The sequence below is a fragment of the Mustela erminea genome, chromosome 12 (genome assembly GCF_009829155.1).
Source record: "Mustela erminea isolate mMusErm1 chromosome 12, mMusErm1.Pri, whole genome shotgun sequence".
Taxonomy (NCBI): domain Eukaryota; kingdom Metazoa; phylum Chordata; class Mammalia; order Carnivora; family Mustelidae; genus Mustela; species Mustela erminea.
This window is the reverse complement of record NC_045625.1, coordinates 86,000,970-86,024,987: the sequence shown is the minus strand read 5'-3', so window position 1 is coordinate 86,024,987 and position 24,018 is coordinate 86,000,970. Positions and strand designations below refer to the sequence as shown.

At 41.4% G+C, this 24,018-nt stretch overlaps 1 protein-coding gene across 1 annotated transcript in view; it reads left to right on the top strand.

Annotated features, from left to right (window-relative positions):
* PUM3 (pumilio RNA binding family member 3) overlaps positions 1-24,018 on the top strand; it is a 49,822-nt gene that overhangs the window by 8,619 nt on the left and 17,185 nt on the right. The window contains exons 4-13 of the mRNA XM_032307302.1: positions 773-908; positions 1,508-1,583; positions 3,239-3,332; positions 3,601-3,667; positions 4,456-4,630; positions 5,568-5,671; positions 6,659-6,737; positions 8,979-9,077; positions 9,935-9,988; positions 13,830-13,910. Of these exons, the coding sequence (XP_032163193.1) occupies positions 773-908; positions 1,508-1,583; positions 3,239-3,332; positions 3,601-3,667; positions 4,456-4,630; positions 5,568-5,671; positions 6,659-6,737; positions 8,979-9,077; positions 9,935-9,988; positions 13,830-13,910 (965 nt within the window). The remainder of the gene's footprint in view (positions 1-772; positions 909-1,507; positions 1,584-3,238; positions 3,333-3,600; positions 3,668-4,455; positions 4,631-5,567; positions 5,672-6,658; positions 6,738-8,978; positions 9,078-9,934; positions 9,989-13,829; positions 13,911-24,018) is intronic.

Below are 24,018 nucleotides of genomic sequence, written 5' to 3'. Positions count from 1 at the left end.
GTAAGAGGCAGCAGAGCACGAAGCTTCGGGGTTGTCTCTGGGTTTCAGCCCTGGTTCCACAATTGAGGACTTGTGTGACCTTGGACAAGGAACAGAAGGAACTTCTTAGTGCCTTTGTGAGAATTAAATGATAGATATCAACACTCAGGGTACTGAAAATTTTCATACATTTTTCCCTGTTTTAGTTTGGACTGATTTTTGTTTACATTAAGAACTGATTTTGTTTACAGTGAGAACTGATTATACCTAAAGTCTGAGGACTGTAATGTTTTATAGTAGAATTTTTATTTCACAATTGAAAAGGAAGCTTAACATTTTTCAGTTGCTTTTACAATCCTTTTTTTTTTTTTTTTTTAAGATTTTATTTATTATTTGATAGACAGAGATTACAAGTAGTCAGAGAGGCAGGCAGAGAGGAGGAAGCAGGCTCCTCGCTGAGCAGAGAGCCTGATGCGGGGCTCGATCCCGGACCCCGAGACCATGACCTGAGCCAAAGACAGAGGCTTTAACCCACTGAGCCACCCAGGTGCACTCTGTTAAGAGTCGTTATGTAGCTGTTGAATGAATGAGTGGTTGTTTTCATCTAAATTTAGAATGTATAAACTACTCAGGAAATAAAATAGAAGTCTGAGTTTATAGGAAATGATATTTTTACAGTGAATGTTGGTCCTGATAAGTGATTGCCCTGTGTGCCTCATTCGTACTGGTTTGTGGTGTTCAGAATGATAAATGTAATTTCTGTAATGACCAGAATAATTTCTCTAATGACTAGAATCAGCGGCCAAGAAACCTAAATGGGATGACTTAAAAAAGCAGAAGAAAGAACTAAAGCAAAGCAGACAACTCAGTGACAAAACCAACTATGACATTGTTGTTCGGGCGAAACAGATTTGGGAGATCTTACGAAGGTAATGCTACCTCGTGGCATCATTATTAGTCCCTGGAGAGCACGGAGGGCTGCGTGTGCCCCTCGTGGGTAGTGAGCCGTCCTGCCCGGACCTGCACAGCTCTGGCGTTATTCAGGGAACCCTCAGCACTGTGCTAGGCCCATTGGCGTGGGACGTCCGCGCGTGGCAGGAGTGTGCGGGGTGACGTGGATGGGGTCAGACACGCTTATGGAAATGGGTGAGAATGAAAATGGATCGGAAATGCTTTCTGACAGAGTTCTGAGAAGAAGGAGGATAGTCTCTTACCTGCTCAGTTCTGAGATACTTAAGTATTTGGTATCGTGGACATGTTTTATTATTTTCCTTACTTCCGAGGTTCTGGCTGCGAAGATTTAAATTGATGCATAAAATTACACCTTGTGAGATGAGTTCTTGTCTTTGAGAAAATTGCTTTTCTCTGGCTGCTCTGGAATAGTAATTTTAATGTCAGAGGTTTGCTGCCTCCGAAGAGAAAAATCACACCTACCTCGGTGAATGTACGCTGGTAGGGTTTTTAGTTTCTCCTGTTTAAAATAATGTCTTTACTTAAGCTCTGTTTCCCCCTTTATTCTCATTTATAGAAAAGACTGTGACAAAGAAAAGAGAGTGAAATTGATGAGTGATTTGCAGAAGTTGATTCAAGGGAAAATTAAAACTGTAAGTAGGGCAGGCTCACAGTTGTCTGTGTTAACAACTGAAATCGACTCGCTGTCAGGAGGGGTTGGGTGACCATTCGTGATCTGTGAAGTTGTTTTAAATGTATTTGGCCACAGATTTCCAGTACCTGTTACAATATTGACTAAATAAAAAATTTGATAGTTGGGACCTTACTGCTGAGAAATTAGTAAAATATCAAATATTTGGCTGTGTCACTTTTTTCAAAAATTCACTTGCAATAAATCAGTGTTCTTTAAAGTTGCCTTGAGGAATTTATTAGAGAGTCTTTCTCTGAACTCCGTATGCTTCCATATGTTCTAAATTGCTGGTTTTTTGAATATATGATGTTAACAGATGATTACTTCTTTCATCATTGCTTTTACAAACATCATACAGAGATCTTTGAAATACAGATTTGGGAGTTCTAAACTAATTTTCAATGTTGCTCCTAAATTGTATTTTATAATAAACTTCGGTTGACGCTTGTGTATTTGGGTAAATACTTAGCTGACTATTCACTTGTGAGACAACAGACTTAGTAGCTTTGGGGACCCTGGAGGGGTAGCCCTTGCCAGACCACATACGTAGGTCTAATCAGATGCTATTTTGCAGTTTGAAGTCTTGAACTATGCAAGTTCCCAGCAATTGTTTTCGTCTTTATTCAGGAAGAAGTATTTTTAGGCTGGAACTTCTCAGTTCCAGCAGTAGTCTGTTATCCTTGATTCATGAGTATTTTACACTCAACTTTCCCAACTACCCTTCGGTTAATACTGCAAGGCCTTGGGAGTGAAAGTGGTGTTCAGATCCTCACTCTGCAGCTTAAAATGTGTGTGCCTTTGGGCAGTAACAACCTCTGTATCGATTACTGTGTGCTAGGGGTTGCGGTAACCATCGGGTTGCGGTAACCATAGCATACTTTGTCTCCTTTAACTTAATGTCTTTGTCCGTGAGGGACATTTGATACATCTGGGATTCAGAGAAGTTAAAGTTCATCCCCTGGGTCATAGGGATAATCTGCTCCTTAACTTCTCATAAACTTGCTTTCCTCATCTGTAAAATGGGCATAGCAACAGCACATTCTTTTTTTTTTTTTTAAGATTTTATTTATTTATTTGACAGAAATCACAAGTAGACAGAGAGGGGGAAGCAGGCTCCCTGCTGAGCAGAGAGCCTGATGCGGGGCTCGATACCAGGACCCTGAAATCATGACCAGAGCCAAAGGCAGAGGCTTAACCCACTGAGCCACCCAGGCGCCCCGCAACAGCACATTCCTAAGGTTCCTTTGACATCTAAATGAGGAAAATGTACTTGAAGCATCAATCCTGGTTATATAGTAAGTGGTCAGTATGTATAAAACAGCCATCTTTTTAAAAACTTTTAGTTTTATCAAAAATATCTCTGTAAACGTTCCTTAAGGAAATTCTTCTGAAATGCATGGTATGTATGGTAGGTGGCAAAACCAAAGGATGTCATTTTGTACAATTGAAGCAAGCATTTCTTCTCCTGATCAAGCTCGGTTTGATTTTATCCATGAGACCCTACCTTTTGACTAGCAAGGAATAATAAGAGCGGTAGCAGTAAAACATAATACTGTGATAAAGACACCCGTCTTCAGAGAGAATCAGTATAAAGGCCCAAATTGGTCTTTCCTGCAGATCGCGTTTGCGCACGATTCCACCCGTGTGATCCAGTGTTACATTCAGTACGGGACTGAAGAGCAGAGAAAACAGGCATTTGAAGAACTGCGAGGTATTTCTTTTATGCGGAAGATTAATTGTGATTATTCATATGAAGTAACTTTTTCTCTTGAAATACCCAAGACTGCCCTGGAAAATAATTCTTACTGAGGGAAAGCCGTGTGTTCTCTGTAGGACCTTTTTTTGTTTTATTTGTTCATTGCGTGAGACAAGTTAGGAGAGTTGTCTGTGTTCCCAGGATTGTGCATTTTTGTGGTTGTTTGCTTCTGGGGGACTGTAGTGAGGCTAGCCAATCGTTGTAAATGTATTTTGTGTTTCAGATGATTTGGTCCAGTTAAGTAAAGCGAAGTATTCCAGAAATATTGTGAAGAAATTCCTCATGTATGGGTGAGTTGTTTTATTTATAAAATATATCGTCACTGGTTTTTTAAAGGTGGGGATACCAGTTGTGCACGTGGTCTGGGATCCCAATAATGGCCCCAGGCAGATGCTTGTGATGTTTCTGGGGCGCGTGATCTTAAAAGCAATTATTGAAGTAATGTAAACGATGGCCTTGCCTTCAACACTCTTATGAGGGTATTTTGATGCCCTGGAAGAGGAGGTGACCAGTATTTAGAAGTTGGAGGGCTAGGAGGAGGAAGGGGAGGAGAAATAGTGGGGTTAGGGTTAGAAAATGTCAAGACAGGAGGGTTTCCTAAATTAGCAGGAATTGCTACTTGTCCTGACTTCTTTTTTTGAGCATAAGGTGCCGTAATGTGCTCGCCAATAGTGAACAAAATTTCCAAGTATTTCGGGGTGTAAAGGAACAGTGTACTACAGGGAAGGAACACCAGGCACCTACTGTGTGCCAGTCCCAGTGCCTGTGCACCCGAGGTCACTCGGCCCTCGCCCCAGCCACATTCTTTGTGTCCCGTGACCGAAGAAGCTGCATCCTAGAGAATTCCAGTAACTCGCTCAGGATCCCTCAGCTGCCCGGCAGAGTCCGGTCTCAGACGCCGGGAGCCAGCCGGCTGCTGCGGAGGCCGGCTGCTGCTGGAGGTGGCCTTCTCCCTTGCGTTTCCCCGGGGCCCAGCAGCCAGCATTTTGATGGGTTGGGCTCAGGGCAGTTAGGGTTTGTGGCTGCCCGGCTTGCTTCTCCCATCACTGAGCTTTTCCCACCGTCTCACTGGGCTTAGGAGTAAGCCACAGATCGCAGCGATCATAAGCAGTTTTAAAGGCCACGTGAGGAAGATGCTGCGGCACGCGGAGGCGTCCGCCATCGTGGAGTACGCCTACAACGACAAGGCCATCTTGGAGCAGAGGAACATGCTGGCCGAGGAGCTCTACGGCAACACGTTTCAGCTTTACAAGGTGACAGCCCAGATGTTCTGTGAGCGCTCGCTCTTTCTCCGTGTGCTGGGCCTGACTCTGCAGTGCCCTGTTCTCAGGAAGTAGTTTTGCTTTGGTTGGTCCGTTAAGACACTTTTTCCCACCGTTTGTTCTCTTAGACGGTTTCGCTGGTGTGAGCCAGGTGGTCAGGCAGATGGCTCTTCCTCCCAGAGCACTGTCCCTAAATCCCCTTTAAAACTACATTATTACTCCCTCCCAAGTGCTCTGTGTAGTGCTTCGGTGTGTCCGTTTTCTGACGGACTGAGGGGGACGACTCTTAATAGGTAGCAAAGCTTTGTACCCGCCCCCGGCTCCGGCCGAAGTGCCTCGGGCTCCCCATCGCTGCTTCCGTGGGTCTTCATGGTGTGGACTGTGCTTCTCTAGGTTGTATCCAGGGAGGAAAGGGAGCACAGAAAACCAGCCTTGGATGTAGTACAGGGATTGAATCAGAAGGAGGCCAGGAAGGGGACTAGAACAGTTTCAGACCCTGTGACATAAACACACCCCTCTGTCTCCAGGGATACGGATTATTTCCTGGCTTGCCTCCCCTAGTCAGGTTCAGCTCCTGCTTTGAACTGAGTGCTTTACTGCTTTTGTGACTCCCGCAGTAGGAATATCCCCCTAATTACAAAGCATATGGTGGCAAGAATTTGTGAGCTGACTACTTGATCTTAAGATTAAGCACGTGCTGGCACCTGTTGACTGGTCGAATTGGTCAGCTGTTTGGGCTGGCTTTTTAAATACATTGATGGGTGTATAGAGTAAAAATCAGACAATCGAGTTACTCCATGAGTGTATGTACAGCAGGCCTTTCATTATATAAATAAGGGAAATCTGAAATTTATATTAAGTTTATTTGAAATAATTATGTTGAAGAAACTTGATTAAACCTAGAGGGGTTTGATTTTTCTCGTTGTAGTCAGCAGATCATCCAACCCTGGACAAAGTATTAGAGCTACAGCCAGAAAAACTACAGCTGATTATGGATGAAATGAAGCAGATTCTAACTCCAATGGCCCAAAAGTAAGAAAGCTGATTTTGTCTTTTCTTAGCATTTGAAAGAAAGAAATGTTATATAACCCTCGCATAGAAAAGGTAGATGGTTTCCCAAATAGATTGTGCTACTTACATTGGATCCTGAAATTTAGATGTTCAGGCGTGTGGCCTTCTTAGCATTTGCACCGTAGTGGAGTGGTTAAGGTGTAGCCTTTGGGACCCAAACTGCCCAGGTGGGAATCATGGTGCCCCTCTCACTTACCAACTCTGTGACAGCCGGGCGACGTAACCTCAGCTTCCACATCTATAAGATTGGGATAATAGTAGTACATGTTCCATGGAAGTTTATGAAGATTAAAAGGGTTAATGTTTCCAAAACACTCAGAAACAGTGCTTTGCCCATAAAGGCAGCCGGTGTCTGCTGGCTACTGAGATGGTCCATGTCAGCCTGACACCTTCGTGCTGCGACGGTCCGCCTCCACTGTACGTCTGTATCCCGCAAGCATCACACGGGGAACCTTGTGTCAGTTCGGGCCTGTTGCAGTTGCTGGTGCTGTTTCGTTCTGTTCATGTTTTAATTGAGCTAAAATTATTTTATGAAGCTAAGCATTGTGAAGGGTCCTTGACAGAAAGAAAATAACTGTAAAAAAGCCGGTGCACATAGGGATTTCTGATCACATGTCCGTTGTTGGGTAAAAGCATAGATGTCCTTACTGAAGATGGTAGAGTGTACTTGGAATGATGATAAGTCTTGGCCGACTAGATACTAGAAATTTGTATGCTGGTTTTGATTGTAGAGGCTACTAAAAGATTTAGAGGCTGGAAGGTGGGTTTTTTTTTTTTTCTTAATTCCTAGTATATTGCTGAAGGATGTATTCTGTCCTACGACGTTACATTTGCTAAGCCATTTCATTGGCTTTGAGTATTTTAGGACTACTGAGGCTGCCTCGGTCTCTGTTACTGTATGGAGTGCTAGATCTGACACAGTCTGTCTTCCCTTTTCTCTCTTTTCAGGGAAGCTGTGATTAAGCACTCATTGGTGCACAAAGTATTCCTGGACTTTTTCACCTATGCGCCCCCAAAGCTAAGATCAGTAAGTTCTTGCTGTTGGTTTTTAAAGCAAACACAGAGGAAGAGCCATGTTAAAATGTAAAACACTGCTTTGAAAATTTTGGAAATTTTAGATAGTTGTTTATTTATTTATTTGGGAGAGACAGAGAGAGGGTACCTTAAGCAGGCTCCACGCCCAGCATGGAGCCCACTGCGGACTCAATCTCCTGACCCCTGAATCATGACCTGAATCAAGATCAAGAGATGCTTGGCCGACTGAGCCACCCAGGCACTCCTGTTTCCTTATTTAAAGACGATAAGCCACTCAACGTCTTTTGAATAAGCCTACTAATTCCATTTAGATATTTGCCAGAAGACAGTGGAATTGACCATAATTCTATCAATCTTGTTAGATTTTTATATTTTAATTATTAGCCAGAAACTGTCCTCAAGCTAACCATACTGAAAATTAACTCACAAATAGATATTCGGCATGCCAGGGGTTTGAAATTCCCCTGTGCTGATAAAAAATCATGTCAGCATTAAAAGGCTAGGGGAGGACACTTCTGTAAAACTAAATGGACCATGAACACCTGGACCTTACACGCTGGAAGGATAAGGAACACAGAATGGTGATAATTTGTCCTGCCCTTCAAGTCATTGATGGGAATACAAATGAGAACTCATCATTTAGTCCCTGAACTTCGCTGGCCTCATCAAACTGAACTCATTGCCTGTTTGTCCTCATTGCTGTGGTAAGGGGTAACTGAAATAATGACCCCAACTTCTCGTTAACAAGTAGGCCGGGTTAAACATTCATAGGAATTTTGACCCTCTCAAAATTGACATAGGGAAGGGGTGCCTGGGTGGCTCAGTGGGTTAAGCCACTGCCTTCAGCTCAGGTCATGATCCCAGGGTCCTGAAATAGAGCCCCGCATCAGGCTCTCTGCTCAGCAGGGAGCCTGCTTCCCTTCCTCTCTCTGCCTGCCTCTCTGCCTACTTGTGATTTCTGTCTGTCAAATAAATAAATAAAATCTTTAAAAAAAAAACAAACTGACACAAGAAAAGACCTTCCCGAGAGTAGCTGCTCACCTAAGCGTATGGTCCCGTGAACATAGCAGCTGCTGCTTCTCTTTTGGGGATTTCTCTCTCTTTTCTGCAGAGCCCAGTTTCTGACAGGTCTGGATTTACTAAGGCAGGACTGTATTTTGGGAGTGAGAATATGAGCACTTGGGTATATTCAGTGGTAGAAAATATTTTTTTTAGTGTTGAATGTATTAATAACACAAAAGTCACTGGGGACTTAGTGTGAATATACATTAATGAGATAAATCTTTCCTGGCCCTGGGGCATTCACTCTCCAGCTGGGTGGCTTTGAATAGATTCGTAAGTTGAGGTATGTAAGCTGAGAGCTGTGTCCTTGAGACCCATCCTGGGAAAGGATAACAATAGTTAAAGATGAAATCACTTGTTCCTTACTGATGAAACTAGGCACCCACCTTTCTCTTTCATGGTCTGAGACTTTGTTTTTATTTTATTGATTTGAGATAAATTTTTAAATTGGGAACAGACTCAGGTGGGGTCCTGCAGCTTTTAGCTGTCAGAACTCATGTACCTCTGTAGGCCAGACTCCCGGATATAACTGCGCACTTACGTACACGGACGATGAAGAAGGAAGTTTATAAATGAGCGGAACTACCTTGTAAGACACTAATGTCTGTGTTTTTACTCAGGGGCCGTTGATAAATGAGGACCTGGTCTCATAGACTCATTTTTCTTAGGGAACTATTAAATGTTTTTATGGTGAATTGTTAAAATGATTTCTAGAAGGAATCCAATGATAAGCTGAAAAAGAGAAACTTTATTCAAAGTTAGTGTTTGGTTTTTTGTTCATTATATACATTATTCTCTTAGGAAAGAGCATTTTTTTTATTTTATCTGGTTTTACTGTTAAAAACCCCCTTCTTACCACAGTCACTTCCTAGATTTCTTTTTCTTGAAAAATCTTCTGGAATATACTACACATCTATATACCTTTTTGAATGGATAATTGGTAAAACTCCTCAGATATCTTAATAGAAACTGCTACCACTGCTTGCTGCTGTTGATGGGGAAGAAAATGTTTAGACAAAAGTTGTTTCTGTATCCGTCTCTACAAAATGAAAACTTAAATTGTTAACTCCCTGTACTCTCCTTCATCCTCTGTGCATAACTGCCCCTCAGTAGACAGATTTTAAAAAGGCAGGAAGAATACAATAAAGCCCCGGTGGCATTATTCCCGCAGGAAACGATCGAAGCCATCCGCGAAGCCGTGATCTACCTGGCGCACACACACGATGGTGCTAGAGTGGCCATGCACTGCCTGTGGCACGGCACACCCAAGGTCAGTGGTCCCAGAGGCCTGCCCTCTCCCACGGGCTTTGCCCTGACGCGTGCAAGCAGCATTGTCTTTGCGTGGTTGCACCTCGGGGCCTCCCGGGAATGGGATTTTCTGAAGGCCTGGTGTTTCTTTGTTGGAATTTTCATTTAAGTATGAAAAGCTGGAGTTGTCTTTTATTGGGAAGGGACCCGTAGAGCAAGTCAACACAATGTTTATGCCAGGCTGACCTTTATAGAAGTTTCGGTACCTCTCTGGTCCTTCGATTCCTCATTTAATGATCTTCTTGGGGGCAGGAGAGACAGGAGGTCCTAATGAGCAGCTCGGTTGGCTCACGTGGCTGTTCATGCTTGCAGGGAAAAGGTGAAAATCCACGTTAAATACCGAAGTTTCACAGGGGTGACCCGCACTTCCTTGTTAGTATAATTTTGCCTTTAAAAGAGTTCTGCTTTGCCCACTTTTTAAATGAATACAGATTTAATTTCTGTTCAGCAAGTAAGTATCAAATACTGTCTACACTGTGCTCTCAGGCATTTTGTAGGAGTTCAGACACCGAATGAGTTCTCTCCATTCTCACTGTTGTAAAAGAAGGTGGTTTCACTAAGTTTGTCTTATGGCTAATAATTCTGTGCTTCTGGATTTCGGTCTCTGCATTGTCACGAACAGGTCTAAGGTTGTAATAGTTCTGAAAGGACTTAAAGCATATTGCCATTTTTTTGGGTGGGGCGGTCTGGCTCATAACTGTTTTCAGTAGTGAAGAGAATGCCAGACTGGTGGGAATTTTAGTATTATATAAAATTTTTGACTGTAATTTTTAAGCGATCACTGAAGGCTATAACAAAAGTTAATTCTTCTTTTTTAAGGACAGGAAAGTGATTGTGAAAACAATGAAGACTTATATTGAAAAGGTGGCCAATGTAAGTATAATAAAACCACAGTTTATTAGGTTTTTGTTTGGTTTTGGCTTCTCTTTAAGCTTTATTTATTTATTTATTTTTAAGATTTTATTTATTTATTTGACAGACAGAGATCACAAGTGGGCAGAGGGGCAGGTGGGGCAGGGGGGTGGTTTGGGTGGGGGGAAGCAGGCCCTCTGCTGAGCAGAGAGCCTGAGCTCGGGGGGCTCCATCCCAGGACCCTGAGATCATGACCTGAGCTGAAGACAGAGACCCAACCCACTGAGCCACCCAGGCACCCCTCTTTTTGAAGTTATTTTTAATAATGAAATGAAATCACGTCTATTGCAGAAAATTTGAAAACTGCAGAAAATTGCCAAGAAGAAAATTGTTCCTTGTTTTATTACTTTTTCTGTGCATATGTTTGTATTTTAATAATACTAAATTTACACTAAATAAGATTCCTCCTTTTTTAATTTAACATTCTCTTGTGACAGTTTTCCATTTTTAGTAGATACTTTGTGAGGGCCTGGTATGTACTTCTTAATGAATTTGTCCAATTATGTTATTAAGCATGGAAATTACTGCCTAGAATAAATTTGTAAAGTCAGCAGAGAAAATTCTGGTTAAGTTTTATAGTTCTTTGGGATCCTTTGGAGATGCTGTAACAGCTCTCCAGGTGAAATTGTAGAGGATACGAAAAGATTTTTCTGAGGGATTAGCTGCCTCAAAAAAAAGTATTTGTGTGTATTTAAATACTAAGTGGTTTTCCATAGTATTTCTGGAATATATGTAATAGTAAGCACTTTTTTATTTTTGAGTTACTTTGAAGTTCAAATTTACTGGGGAACTAAAATTGGTTGATAACAACTATTTCCTCTGAAGAGTCCAATGAGAGCTGCTAGCGTCTGGGGAGTACTTGATTTGGCCAGTGCTGCTGCACACACACACCTGAGTTGGTACTGTGTGACCACATACATACCTGTCATCTCTGTAGGGCTGGAGACTAGCGAGAGCACGGAAGGCCCTGTGGAAGGCAGCTCTCTTTTCTGTAATGAAATGAAAGAAGAGATTCTTTAGGGAGCGGCTTCCAGAGTATGACAAGATTTTATTAGTCATTATTCACCACGAAGTAAATCTTCTGTATAACATTTTAATTTGAATATTTTAAATTAGAAATAAATAAAAATAGAATGTTAATAGAAAATTCTGGAAAGCATTACTAGTAAAAAACATTAAATAATAAAATTAGATTGTTTTAATTTTACAGTTTAGTGGTAAAAACAGTTTTTGTTTTTACTTTTTGTCTTTGAGACCCTAATCCCAGCCAGGCACCATGAGAAGGAGAGATTAACAGTGCAGTACCTTTTGCATCTCAAGGAGTTGCCTCTACAGAGGGGAGAGAAACTAGTAACAGCCCATGGGTTCGATTTATGGTTATTTAGAAGCGTTTACATTTCCAAATATTGGCGATTCTTGACATACTCTCTTATTTCGATCCTTTTAAAATTTTAAAGACTGATTCTGTGGCCCAACGTTCGGTGTGTCTCAGTATCTTGAGGAGAACTTATTTTGTGGAGTTAGTGGGTGTGGTTCTCTGCAAATGTCAATTAAATCAGGGTGGTTGATAGTGTTGTTCAAAGCATCAGTGTTTTTACTGATTTCTTCACTGGCTAGTTCTCTCAGTTGCTGAAAAATATTAAAAGCTCCAAATGAAATTGTAGGATTGTCTTTTTCTCACTTAAATTTTGTCCCAGCTTCTATTGTTTTCAGCCAGTGGTTGGTTTTGTGTTTGGGCATCTTTCTGCATGTGAGACTTATAAAAAATCAGAGACCAGTGCTTGTGTACCCTCTGCGTATTGTTCTCTACTTCGTGTTCTCCGCTCAGTCCACCTCAGGGGTCATTTTATTTCAGTATATATGTACATTTTATCTGCTTCATTCTTTTTAATGACCTGATAATGTTTTATTATATGACTTCATAATTTACTTAACCAGTCCTTACTGTTGGGCACTTAAGTAGTTTCTAGTTTTTTGTTATTTTAGACAGTACTCAGGTACTCTTAGTGCATTTGTGGAAGCACGTCTGTAAGGTAAATCCCTAGAAATGAAATTGTTAGATCAGAAAATACATGCACTTTAAATTTTTATAAATGTCAGTTGCTCTTTAAAGAAGTTGAAGCATTATACGTTCTCACCAAAAATAAAGAAACATGCCTGCTTTTTCCCAGACCTTTGCCAAGTTAGTATATTAGCAGGGCTTTTCCCTTTTGCATAGATGATAGGTGGAAAATGGTATTTCATTGCTTTAATTATTGTCCTTAAAACAAGTATTATTTCATATGCGTTTTTAAAAAAATTTTATTTATTTATTTGACAGATAGAGAGAGAGATCACAAGTAGGCAAAGAGGCAGGCAGAGAGAAAGGGGGAAGCAGAATCCCTGCTGAGCAGAGAGCCTGATGTGGGGCTTGATCCCAGGACTCTGAGACCATGGCCTGAGCTGAAGGCAGATGCTTATCCCACTGAGCCATCCGGGTGCCCCTGTTTCATACGCTTAAAGCCACTTACCCTTTTTTTTTTTTTTTTTAAGATTTTATTTATTTATTTGACAGATAGAGATCACAAGTAGGCAGAGAAGTAGGCAGAGAGAGAGAGAGATAGGAGGAAGCAGGCTCCCCGCTGAGCAGAGAGCCCCATGCGGGGCTTGATCCCAGGACCCTGAGACCATGACCTGAGCTGAAGGCAGAGCCTTCAGAGCCACCCAGGTGCCCCCACTTGTCCCTTTTTTTTCTGTGAACTGACTCTTTGGGTTCTTTGCCCATTTTTAGTAGAGGGTTGGTCTTTATATGGTAAAGACGTTAGACCTTTGTTATTTTTTTCTATTTTATTTCTAATTGAAACGTTATTACCTGCCGTGTTCTTTAGACCTGGCTCTAAATGAGTGTTACCAGAACTCAGGTAACCTTCTCAAGGTAGAAGATTGCTATCCTTATGTAGGATACAAAAAGAATATGCTACCAGCTCTGAAAACACTTTTTTCCTTCTTTTGTCATGAGGTAGAAGTTCTTAGACTTCGGAAACAATGTCAGCATCACAGAAGTAATTCTGTTATTTCAAGAGATGACCATTGTGAAAGTCACAACATTTTTTAATCTTGTGCTGCTATACTTTGTAAAGTGGTTACTTTTATTCTCATAGTATCTAAGTATATTCTTGTATTATTTAGTATTTCTCTTCTGCTTATATAGGATTATTTTAGAGAAATTAGACAGTATACAAAAGAAAAAGAAAAATCATTTATAACCCTTTAACCTAGCAGGGACCATTACATTACAGTGTTTTTCCTTCCCTGATTTTCTTTGTACACATATTATGTATATTTTGTATTATATCTGAGTTTATTTGCTTTATTTTTTATGATTAAAATACTGATATGTATATCTGTACATAGATACACGCATACATACGTACATATAAATAGTTTTACATTCTTGGCTATTGGTTCCCCACCCCCCCAACTTACACTTGCATTTTTTAGTGTAATTTTCAAGGAGTTATTTATTAACAGGATACCTGTTTTTGAGAGGTGTTATATCCTGGTTAGTTAAGAAAAATGAGACTCGGCTACTTGATATTGAAGAATGTGCTTTTGTTTTTCTTTTTTTTTTTTTTTAAATCAACCTAGAATATAATTAACTAGGTCCTGATAAGAGAGGAAGTTCCTTTGAATGGCTTTTATCTCTTTTCGTGTTATATTAGACAGTTGTCAGGCTGGTAACCTTATAAAGTGCCTCCATGGGGAGAATGAAAGGGAGAAGCTGTGTATTCTTCTAACCATCCCTAGCTTCTGTTTCTTACAGGGCCAGTACTCCCATTTGGTCTTACTGGCGGCATTTGATTGTATCGATGATACTAAGCTTGTGAAGCAGATAATCATATCCGTAAGTAATTCTCATGATCTTGAACATATGTTAAATTGATACATCGGTCAGTTCGATTTTACACCTGTGTGTATAAAGATGTTGAAGTGTGCTTTCTACTGGTATTTTGGGATTTTTTTTTTTTTCAGTTGTCTCAGTTCTGTTTTGTGACATTTGCTTTTTTTCCTGTGTAAACCGTGATCTTGGAACTTGATATTAATATTATTTTGGATTTGCAAGGGACTGGTTGCATTAGGATCCCATGGCTTTTTGACCACATGATTTGCTAAAAGAAAAATGAGTCAACAGTTCTGTATTCAGATGTGATGTGAAGTTCATTGCTGTAGTAGTTCTGCAGTTAATTATTCAGGGACTCAATTATTCTTGCCTCCCTTTGGAGAAACTACCTCCGCACAGTTACCTGGTTTATCATTGCCTCAGTGCTGGGTGGGGCTGGAAAAGAAAACCGATAAAATCTCATTCAGTTGTGATACTCCTTAGAGCTTTCATGAAAGCTTTTTCAGAGTCCTATTAAAAATTCTTACTAAAATTAACAGACCAGCTTCCTTTTTTCATTTCAGCAGTTCCTTCTGAGTGTGGTGCAGTGACCACAGAGTGGTAATATAAATGCAGTTCATTTAACACTAAGCTGGTCTTCAGAAAAACTGTGGTCCTTTGGTAAAAGCACTTCAGAGTAACATTTACCTTCTTCAGTACTTGCCTCTTTTCCTGACTTCTGAATATGTGATCCTTTCTTCCCTTTCTCTCTTTCGGGTGTGCGGGGGATGGGGTGGGGGGGCTTTGTGGTCGGGGTTCCAGGGTGAGAATCAGCCGTTGCCATGTTGGTAATAGTGACCAAATTTAGAAACGTTCTTAAAACCATATGATCTGTACAGACCTGGATGATTCATTGAGGCATTACACAGACCTTTGCTGGATACCCACAGATGGGGCCCTTCGGGAAATCTTAGTGACAAAAGCTACTTTCCCACCATGAGCAGGGAGGAGCCGTGTGGATGTGCAGAAAGAGACTTTACCTGTAGGCACGTGGGGGTGCTGTGGCCTCTCTCTGCAGCCCTTCTGGAAGCGCAGAGCTGGCGTAGTGGGGAAACAGGCTGGCGAGGGCAAGGTTAGGTGCCAGCGGAGGGCCCCAGTGTGTGTGAATTTCTCATGCCCTTGCTGTCATGTTTCGACTTTCCCCTTGACTGTTTTAAAATTGCGATGACTTTCTTTGGGATGGGATTGTGGGAAGAAGCAAGTTGGCAAGACTTGCATGTCACAGACGGAGTATTTTGGCATGTTCCTTGTGACTTTATTACCCTTTTGACTCCAATCAATAATGATTGTTTTTCATTCTGGTGACAGAGATGGGAGGCCATAAATTGGCAAAATGAATAAAGTTGTTTGATGAAAATGGAAACAGGCTGGGCTTTTGAAAGTTGCTTTGTTTAATATTTTCATAACAACTAAAATTTGCATAAGGGTTCCAAATGGGTTTCACGAGAGAAACCAGGATTGGCCACCACTGTCTGCTAGATCAGTTTTTTCCAAACTGTCGTCCCTCTTCAAGTCGCCGTTGAAACAGTTTTAATTCCTCGTGCTTATCCGTTTGATTCCCACAACTACTTGAGCTGCATTCCTTATGCCTTTCTCATACTTAGGGCAGCTTTCCCTGAGAATGGCCTGATGAACTCTCGCTTCTAACTGACGGAAGGCTCAGTGGGTTCTGGGTATCATTAAACTATATAGCTAGTGATAAAATCCAGGAATGCTAATTGCTCTTGTGTTTTTCCCACCACCACAAAACCTGTTGCAGTATTCAGTGCTTTAAAAAAAAAAAACAAAACCCAAGGAAGCATAGCGTGGCCAATACGCATTCTGATCAGGGTAACCAGGCTTCCTGAAATGTCAGGTCGGAATCCTAGCCGGGTCAGCTGAGCCCTCAACTTCTCCCACCCACTTGACTTTCCAGAATAAACATGTATATAAAATTTGATCCACTTACCTCTGGAATTGTTGGTATGATGCAGCCGCTTTGACAGCAGCGTTCCTCTGAACAGGAGAGAAGTACCCTGACCAGTTGCTGTTTGAAAGGAATAAGCATTGCAGTGTCCCTTTAAAATACTACTATTTTCTAAATATACAGAGAAGTACTAAGACTAATAGAGCAAACACCCAGCCTCCCACCATCTGAGAAAGAAGTAAAACTTGACACTTGAAGTTCAAGCCTTCTGTGTACCTGCCCCTGCTTGCCTCTCCCCCTCCCCCACACCTACTGTAATAAATTTTGTTATGTATTGTTTGCATACACTCCCTTATCCTTCGGCTGTATGTAGATGAATATGGCCCTGTTTTGCATGTTTATGGATTCTTTGTAAGCATGTCTTGTATGTTTTCTCCTGCGACTTGCTTTTTCTTTTGGCATTAGGTTGTGAGATTTCATCGGGCTTGGCAAGTCTTTTTTTTTTTTTTTTTTTTAGTATAAGGCCAGGTTGTAATTATTTTAGGGTTTGTGAGCCATTCTATGATCTCTGTTGCCTATTCTTGGTTTTTATGTTTTGTTTGTTTTTAGCGACCCTTTAAAATATGAAAACCATTCTTACCTCATAGTATGTGTGAAAACAAGCCACAGGTTGGATTTGACCCATGAGCCATGGTTTGCCCACCCTGTTCTAAATCACTTGTAGCGCCAAATAGTATTGTACTATGAGTATACTGTAAATTAGTTTTCCCTTTTTCTGTTGATACAGACTAGATTGTTGGTAGTTTTTAAAACATTAGAGTTTTCGTTATTTTTTGCTGTTCAAATTTTATGAGCATTCTTGTATGTCTCCTTGTTTTTCTAAGGCATTTACTTAGCACAGTCAGTGGGCTGCCAGATACACTGCTCATATGTTCATAGAGTCACACGCCGTATTTCCCACCCAGCCACTACAAAACCTGTTGCGTCGCGCAGTGCTTTTTAAAAATAGCCAAGATGGCTTAGTGTTGCTAAGCATTCGGCTCAGAGTAACTGGGTTTCCTGAAATGTCAGGTTGAAATCATAGCCTAATAAACACTCCGCCTTCTCTTATTTAAGAAGCAGCACCAGTTCTGTCTTTAGATGGTTTTCTGATCTCCCAGGCAGCTCTGGTCTTCCTGTCCTCACGCTCCTCGAGTTTGCCTTTGCCATCTGTTCAGTTAGCAGTTGATGGTGCTGTGCCCCAGGCTCCGGGCAGGTAAAAGGAGGAGGCAGCCAGGTGTGTGGGGTGAGCTGTGGGGGAAGGAGAGGCTGCAGCTGCCTGTCCAGGGTGGTAGCTGCCAGCTTCTGGGAATCTGAGCGCCACGGGGATATATTTTCCTGGTTGTGTTTTTGTTTACTTTTTTTTTTTTTTAAAGATTTTTTATTTATTTATTTGACAGACAGAGATCAGAAGTAGGCAGAGAGGCAGAGAGAGAGAGAGAGAGAGAGAGAGGAGGAAGTAGGCTCCCTGCGGAGCAGAGAGCCCAATGCGGGGCTCGATCCCACAACACCGGGATCATGACCTGAGCCGAAGGCAGAGGCTTTAACCCACTGAGCCATCCAGGTACCCCTGTTTACTTTTAATTGTGGTAAAACATGCATAATGTAAAATTTGTCACCTTAACCTTTCCCCCTGTTTTGCACATTTTCTTTTTTTATTGAAGTTAAGTTGGCATACACTGAGTTTCAGGTACCCAGCATAGCAATTGGACAATTACATATATTCCTGTGTCCTTAGCAGGGTACGTAGCAGTCCCCATGCGTCACCATACAGAGGTATTACAGGACTGCTGACTTCCCTGTGCTGTACTTTACAGCCTGTGACTTACCTATTTTGTAACACAAAATAAACATTAAAAATACACTCGTTAAAAAAACAATACACTTGTAAATACAGAGAACAGACTGGTGGCTGCAGCAGGTTGGGTGTGGGCAGTGATAATTGACCTTGGTGAAGGAGATGGAGAGAGAAATTCCCAGTATTTTTAGGTTCAGTAGTATTAAGCTTATGCAGACTGTTCTGGAACCAACCTCCAGAACTTTTTCTTCTTGCGGAACTGGAATGACACTCATGAAACTCTGTCTTCCAGTAGTTTGATCACAAGGAGATGTACTTCTGGACAGAATCATCGTAGTTTTTAAAAGAAAACACGTAAGGGGCTGCCATCCTTGCCTAGTGATCTTCCTTTTATACTTACCCATCCTTTACCTCTTACTGGTATTTTTCACTTTTATTACATTTCTCGTGCCTCTTCCACTAGATTTTGGCTCTATGAGGTTAAGGCCAGTGTACATCTCTTTCTGGCCCCACACGCAGCCCTGCACAGAGGTGTGTGGACCAGAGGCTCCGTTCTCGGTATGGTGCGCTGCTTTCTGCATGTCCTCCTGCCACCGAAAGTGCGAGACTTGTGCTCTGACCCTGCTTCCGGGGTGCACCCTTTATCGGGACCTTTACTTTTCTGTTTTAAAAGAGGCTCAGCAAAACAAGAAGGCCCGTGAATCTCATAAGGGTCCAACACGGGGAGGTCAGAACTGGGCAAACATGTCTTCAGGGGGAGGAGTTTTATCCTTGCCTCACTCTGCTTCCGTCCGCGCGCCTGCTCCAGAGTAAAGCACACAAAGAAGTTACCACAGATGGTTCTTGGGATTTTCTCTGTCAGTTTTATTGAGAAGGATAGTTGAGTCGAAAACTTTTAAAATTGAACCTTCATTGTTGGGGTTCTCTCTGTCTTGAGGCTGTCAATTCATGACCCTAACAACTTTACTTAATCTCCCCCAGTTTAAGAGCCTATAAACTGAGAGGTGTGTTTTTAATATGGACATAAATACTTTACAGCATTTTTCAGTTTGCAGTGTGAATTTTCTCAATTGTTCTTGGTAACGACCCACAAGTCAGGCGGGTCTATCATTTCCTTGCATGGATGAGGGAGTTGATAGGCAGAGAGGTTAACTGATTTGCCAAAGGCTACACAGCTTGAACCCAAAGATCGAATCCACCACACAGCTGTACCATAGCTACCCCTTACCTATTTCTACCTCTTCTGGTAGGCAGCAGTGTTTTGGGAGGATCATCTAGAAATTTCTCTCTGCTTTCTCTGTAATGCACGTTAAAGAGAAATGAATTAGTACTCCTTAATATAGCCATGCTCGTAGTATTTTATTTTTTCTAAGATGAATGTTTTTGATGGTAGGAAAGCTTGGTGAGAGGGAGATGGGGAGAATTAAATTGTACCACAGTTTTTTAAAATGGGGAGGGGCAGAGGGAGAGCAGGAATCCCAAGCAGGCTCCACATCCAGCACAGAGCTCCACTGGGAGCCCGACATGGGGCTGGATTCCACGCCCCTGAGAGCATGACCTGAGCCAAAATCAAGAGTCGGCTTCACCAACTGAGCCACGCAGGTCCTCTTAATGATACCACATTTTTAAGTAAAGGTTTTTTTAGTTTCATATGACAGTTTATAAACATTGCACTTTCTGAAAAACCTTAAATTTAGATTCTGAGTTTCTTAATGACAAACTGAAAGGAAGGAAAAGTTCAGTGAACTTGGGGACTAGTCCTAAGTAATATTTGTGCTTGGGTTTTGTGTGTTATGTTGGAAGCCCTAGCTTATTGTGGTGAGTGAAGCATGTGCGTTTCCCAAACCATGTGTGTTGTACTAGCTCTTAAGTGTAGCCTTCGCAGAGAAAGTTAAGTAGGTTGAGGAGTACATTGTCAGGTTCATGCCTCCTCTTTTCCTCTTCACCAAAGGAAAAACCATTAATTAGAAATAAGCAGCAGCCATTTATAACTCTTTATTGCATACTCCCCTAGGGTTTTGTTTTGTTGGTTTTATTTTGTTTTTTGATTTTTTTTGGTTTTTGTTTTCAAAAAAGCATTTGCTGTTGTTTGTGGACTAGAAAGGAAGAAAGCATTTTACAAATGTTCAAAAAATCCCAAGGCAAGCAACACAATTCGTTCACCATCACTCCTACTAGAAAGAATAAAGATAACGGCATCTTATTATATAAAACTGTACTTTCAGAATCGCATTACAGGTTCACCAGAAACTATGGATGCAGTTTTAGGCTTCATCAGGGAAACAAGTTCCATTCAGATCAAGTTACATACTGTGCATCTAGCCTATTTGGATCGGAGTCTGGAACTGCTCACTGTTACCCCAACAGCTTTCAGAATTTTTCTTTTTAATTCTTCTTCCTCTGACTTTTGTATCCCCTAATACCTCCACCCTCTAATTATCAGAGAAAGGGGGAGCAGGGAAGCAATACAGCTTCTGTTCTGAGTTTCTGTTCCCATTTATTACTAGCTGATTACAGAGCATTTATACTGGAAAGTGTGCTGGAGAAATTTAAATACTGAGTTTTTGTTTTGTTTTACAGTGCCTATTTAGAGTTGGAAGTTGAACAGCTTTTGTATTACCTACTTTGGTTTTTTTATTGAAATTTTGAAATCAAACATGTCTTGATTTTTCTGTTCTATTGAATTGCTATGTTCAGGATGTTTTGGAAAGGGGGTGGGGGCAGGGACTCTTTCATAAGCACTTGTTTTATTTTGTGTGTGTGGAGTATAAAGGCTACAACCTTATTGTAAAAATTAATAAAGTGAAACAATCACCACCACCATTATTTTAAAAAAAAAAAAAGCATTTGCTGTGAAGATACTATACCCCAGAATGGTTTTCCTAAGGACAGTAGAGTTAGCAGGGGCAGGTTAGCGATCATAGAAATTGGCGTAAGCTAGGTATCATTTTCACTCCTCTTCTTTCAACAAATTAAAGCATCTGTCTTTTTTGAGTTGGTTAAGCCTTAAATTGGAAAAGTCACTCTGAAGGTATCCTCTGTTTGTGGTACTAAATGCTTCGTTATAAAAAGTATATATTCTGAGCCCACTCTGGGACATGTTTACCTTGAAATTACAAAAGCGCTCCCTCCCTCATGAGAAGGTATGAACATTTTTTTCCGTCTTCCTTTTCTGACTGAAATTTTAAGTTTTTTGCTCCCTGGGTGGTTGAAATTCATAACCATTTGGAAGTGGTTGGATCTTTTGCACCTGTTCTCTGCAGACCTTTATCTTGTACAAAGAGATCTTCATATGTGACCTTAACCATCTTCAAAAGTAAGAATGCGACAGGGTTTAAAATCATGGAAACCGGGGGAGGAGTCAAGATGGCGGAGAAGTAGCAGGCTGAGACTACTTCAGGTAGCAGGAGATCAGCTAGATAGCTTATCTAAAGATTGCAAACACCCACAAATCCAACGGGAGATTGAAGAGAAGAAGAACAGCAATTCTAGAAACAGAAAATCAACCACTTTCTGAAAGATATGATACTATATGTGGAAAACCCAAAAGACTCCACTCCAAACCTCTAGAACTTGTACAGGAATTCAGTAAAGTGTCAGGATATAAAATCAATGCACAGAAATCGGTTGCATTTCTCTACACCAACAACAAGACAGAAGAAAGAGAAAATAAGGAGTCAATCCCATTTACAATTGCACCCAAAACTATAAGATACCTAGGAATAAACCTAACCAAAGAGGCTAAGAATCTATACTCAGAAAACTATAAAGTACTCATGAAAGAAATTGAGGAAGACACAAAGAAATGGAAAAATGTTCCATGCTTCTGGATTGGAAGAATAAATATTGTGAAAATGTCTATGCTACCTAAAGCAGTCTACACATTTAATGCAATTCCTATCAAAATACCATCCATTTTTTTCAAAGAAATGGAACAAATAATCCTAAAATTTATATGGAACCAGAAAAGACCTCGAATAGCCAAAGGGATATTGAAAAAGAAAGCCAAAGTTGGTGGCATCACAATTCCAGACTTCAAGCTCTATTACAAAGCTGTCATCATCAAGACAGCATGGTACTGGCACAAAAACAGACACATAGATCAATGGAACAGAATAGAGAGCCCAGAAATAGACCCTCAACTCTATGGTCAACTAATCTTCAACAAAGCAGGAAAGAATGTCCAATGGAAAAAAGACAGCCTCTTCAATAAATAGTGTTGGGAAAATTGGACAGCCACATGCAGAAAAATGAAATTGGACCATTTCCTTACATCACACACGAAAATAGACTCAAAATGAAGGACCCTCAGTGTGAGAAAGGAATCCATCAGTATCCTTTAGAACACAGGCAGCAACCTCTTCGATCTCAGCCACAGCAACTTCTTCCTAGGAACATCGCCAAAGGCAAGGGAAGCAAGGGCAAAAATGAACTATTGGGATTTCATCAAAATCAAAAGGTTTTGCACGGCAAAGGAAACGGTTAACAAAACCAAAAGACAACTGACAGAATGGGAGAAGATTATTTGCAAACGACATATCAGATAAAGGGCTAGTGTCCAAAATCTATAAAGAACTTAGCAAACTCAACACCCAAAGAACAAATAATCCAGTCAAGAAATGGGCAGAGGACATGAACAGACATTTCTGCAAAGAAGACATCCAGATGGCCAACAGACACATGAAAAAGTGCTCCATATCACTCGGCATCAGGGAAATACAAATCAAAACCACAATGAGATACCACCTCACACTAGTCAGAATGGCTAAAATTAACAAGTCAGGAAATGACAGATGCTGGCGAGGATGCGGAGAAAGGGGAACCCTCCTACACTGTGGGTGGGAATGCAAGCTGGTGCAGCCACTCTGGAAAACAGCATGGAGGTTCCTCAAAATGTTGAAAATAGAACTACCCTATGACCCAGCAATTGCACTACTGGGTATTTACCCTAAGGATACAAATGTAGTGATCCAAAGGGGCACGTGCACCTGAATGTTTATAGCAGCAATGTCCACAATAGCCAAACTATGGAAAGAACCTAGATGTCCATCACCAGATGAATGGATAAAGAAGATGTGGTATATATCTACAATGGAATACTATGCAGCCACCAAAAGAAATGAAATCTTGCCATTAGCTATGACGTGGATGGAACTAGATGGTATCATGCTTAGCGAAGTACGTCAAGCAGAGAAAGACAACTATCATATGATCTCCCTGATACGAGGAAGTGGAGATGCAACATGGGGGGTTAAGGGGGTAGGAGAAGAAGAAATGAAACAAGATGGGATCGGGAGGGAGACAAACCATAAGTGACTCTTAATCTCACAAAACAAACTGAGGGTTGCTGGGGGAGGGGGATTGGGAGGGGGGTGGGGTTATGGACATTGGGGATGGTATGTGCTGGGGTGAGTGCTGTGAAGTGTGTAAACCTGGTGATTCACAGACCTGTACCCCTGGGGATAAAAATACATTTTATGTTTATAAAAAATAAATTTAAAAAAAAATCATGGAAACCCATAGTCTTGGGTCAGCCACGTCCTGGTGAGTGACCCTTACGCATCTACCACAAGTCACTAATCTAAGCCTCGGGCTTCTTCTTAGTAAAATGGAAGTGACTGTAGTCCCTCTGTCCTGGTGTTGGCAAGAGTGTTTAGGATCACGGGCGTAGTGCTGTCTGCATTGGTCTGGCTCCTCTGAGTGCCTTTCAAGTGTTAGCTGCTATTATGAGTTTTAGGAAGCACAATATATTTTTGTGTAAACAATGAGGGAAGGTTGGCATTTTTAAAAGAGAACTGTGATGTGTGGATTCTGCAGTTGGATCACCAACCTTGGGGTCACAAATTTGGTAGTATTGGGATCTCCTCCATGACCAGCTTCATTTTTAGCTTGGCTCCTTGCATTGAATTATTAATCTCAAATCTCATTGAAGGTAATGGTTATTTAAGAACATAGCCCATCTGAGTAGATTTCCCCATGGAGAATTCCTTTCCGTGGAGTCGGGGGACCAAGACGGGGGACCAAGACTAGTCAGAGGCCCGCCACTGACACGCTGTGTCCTGTGGCAGGTCCCTTCTCTCCTCCATGGGTCCCTCACTGGTAAACCTGATGACCTGCGCAGAGCGGTTTCGGTGGCCCCAGCCAGTTGTGCAGGACCTGCGATGCGCAAACACGTATGGCTGTGAATACCTGTTAGGCTTGTTGCAAGAATTAGGAATGTTAAAGGGGAAAAAACACGATTTTTTTCTGTTGCAGATTCTCTGTTAAGAATCGAGGAATTTTTAAACCGTAACTTCGCTGTCTGGAAACATCAGCACACTGACACAGGA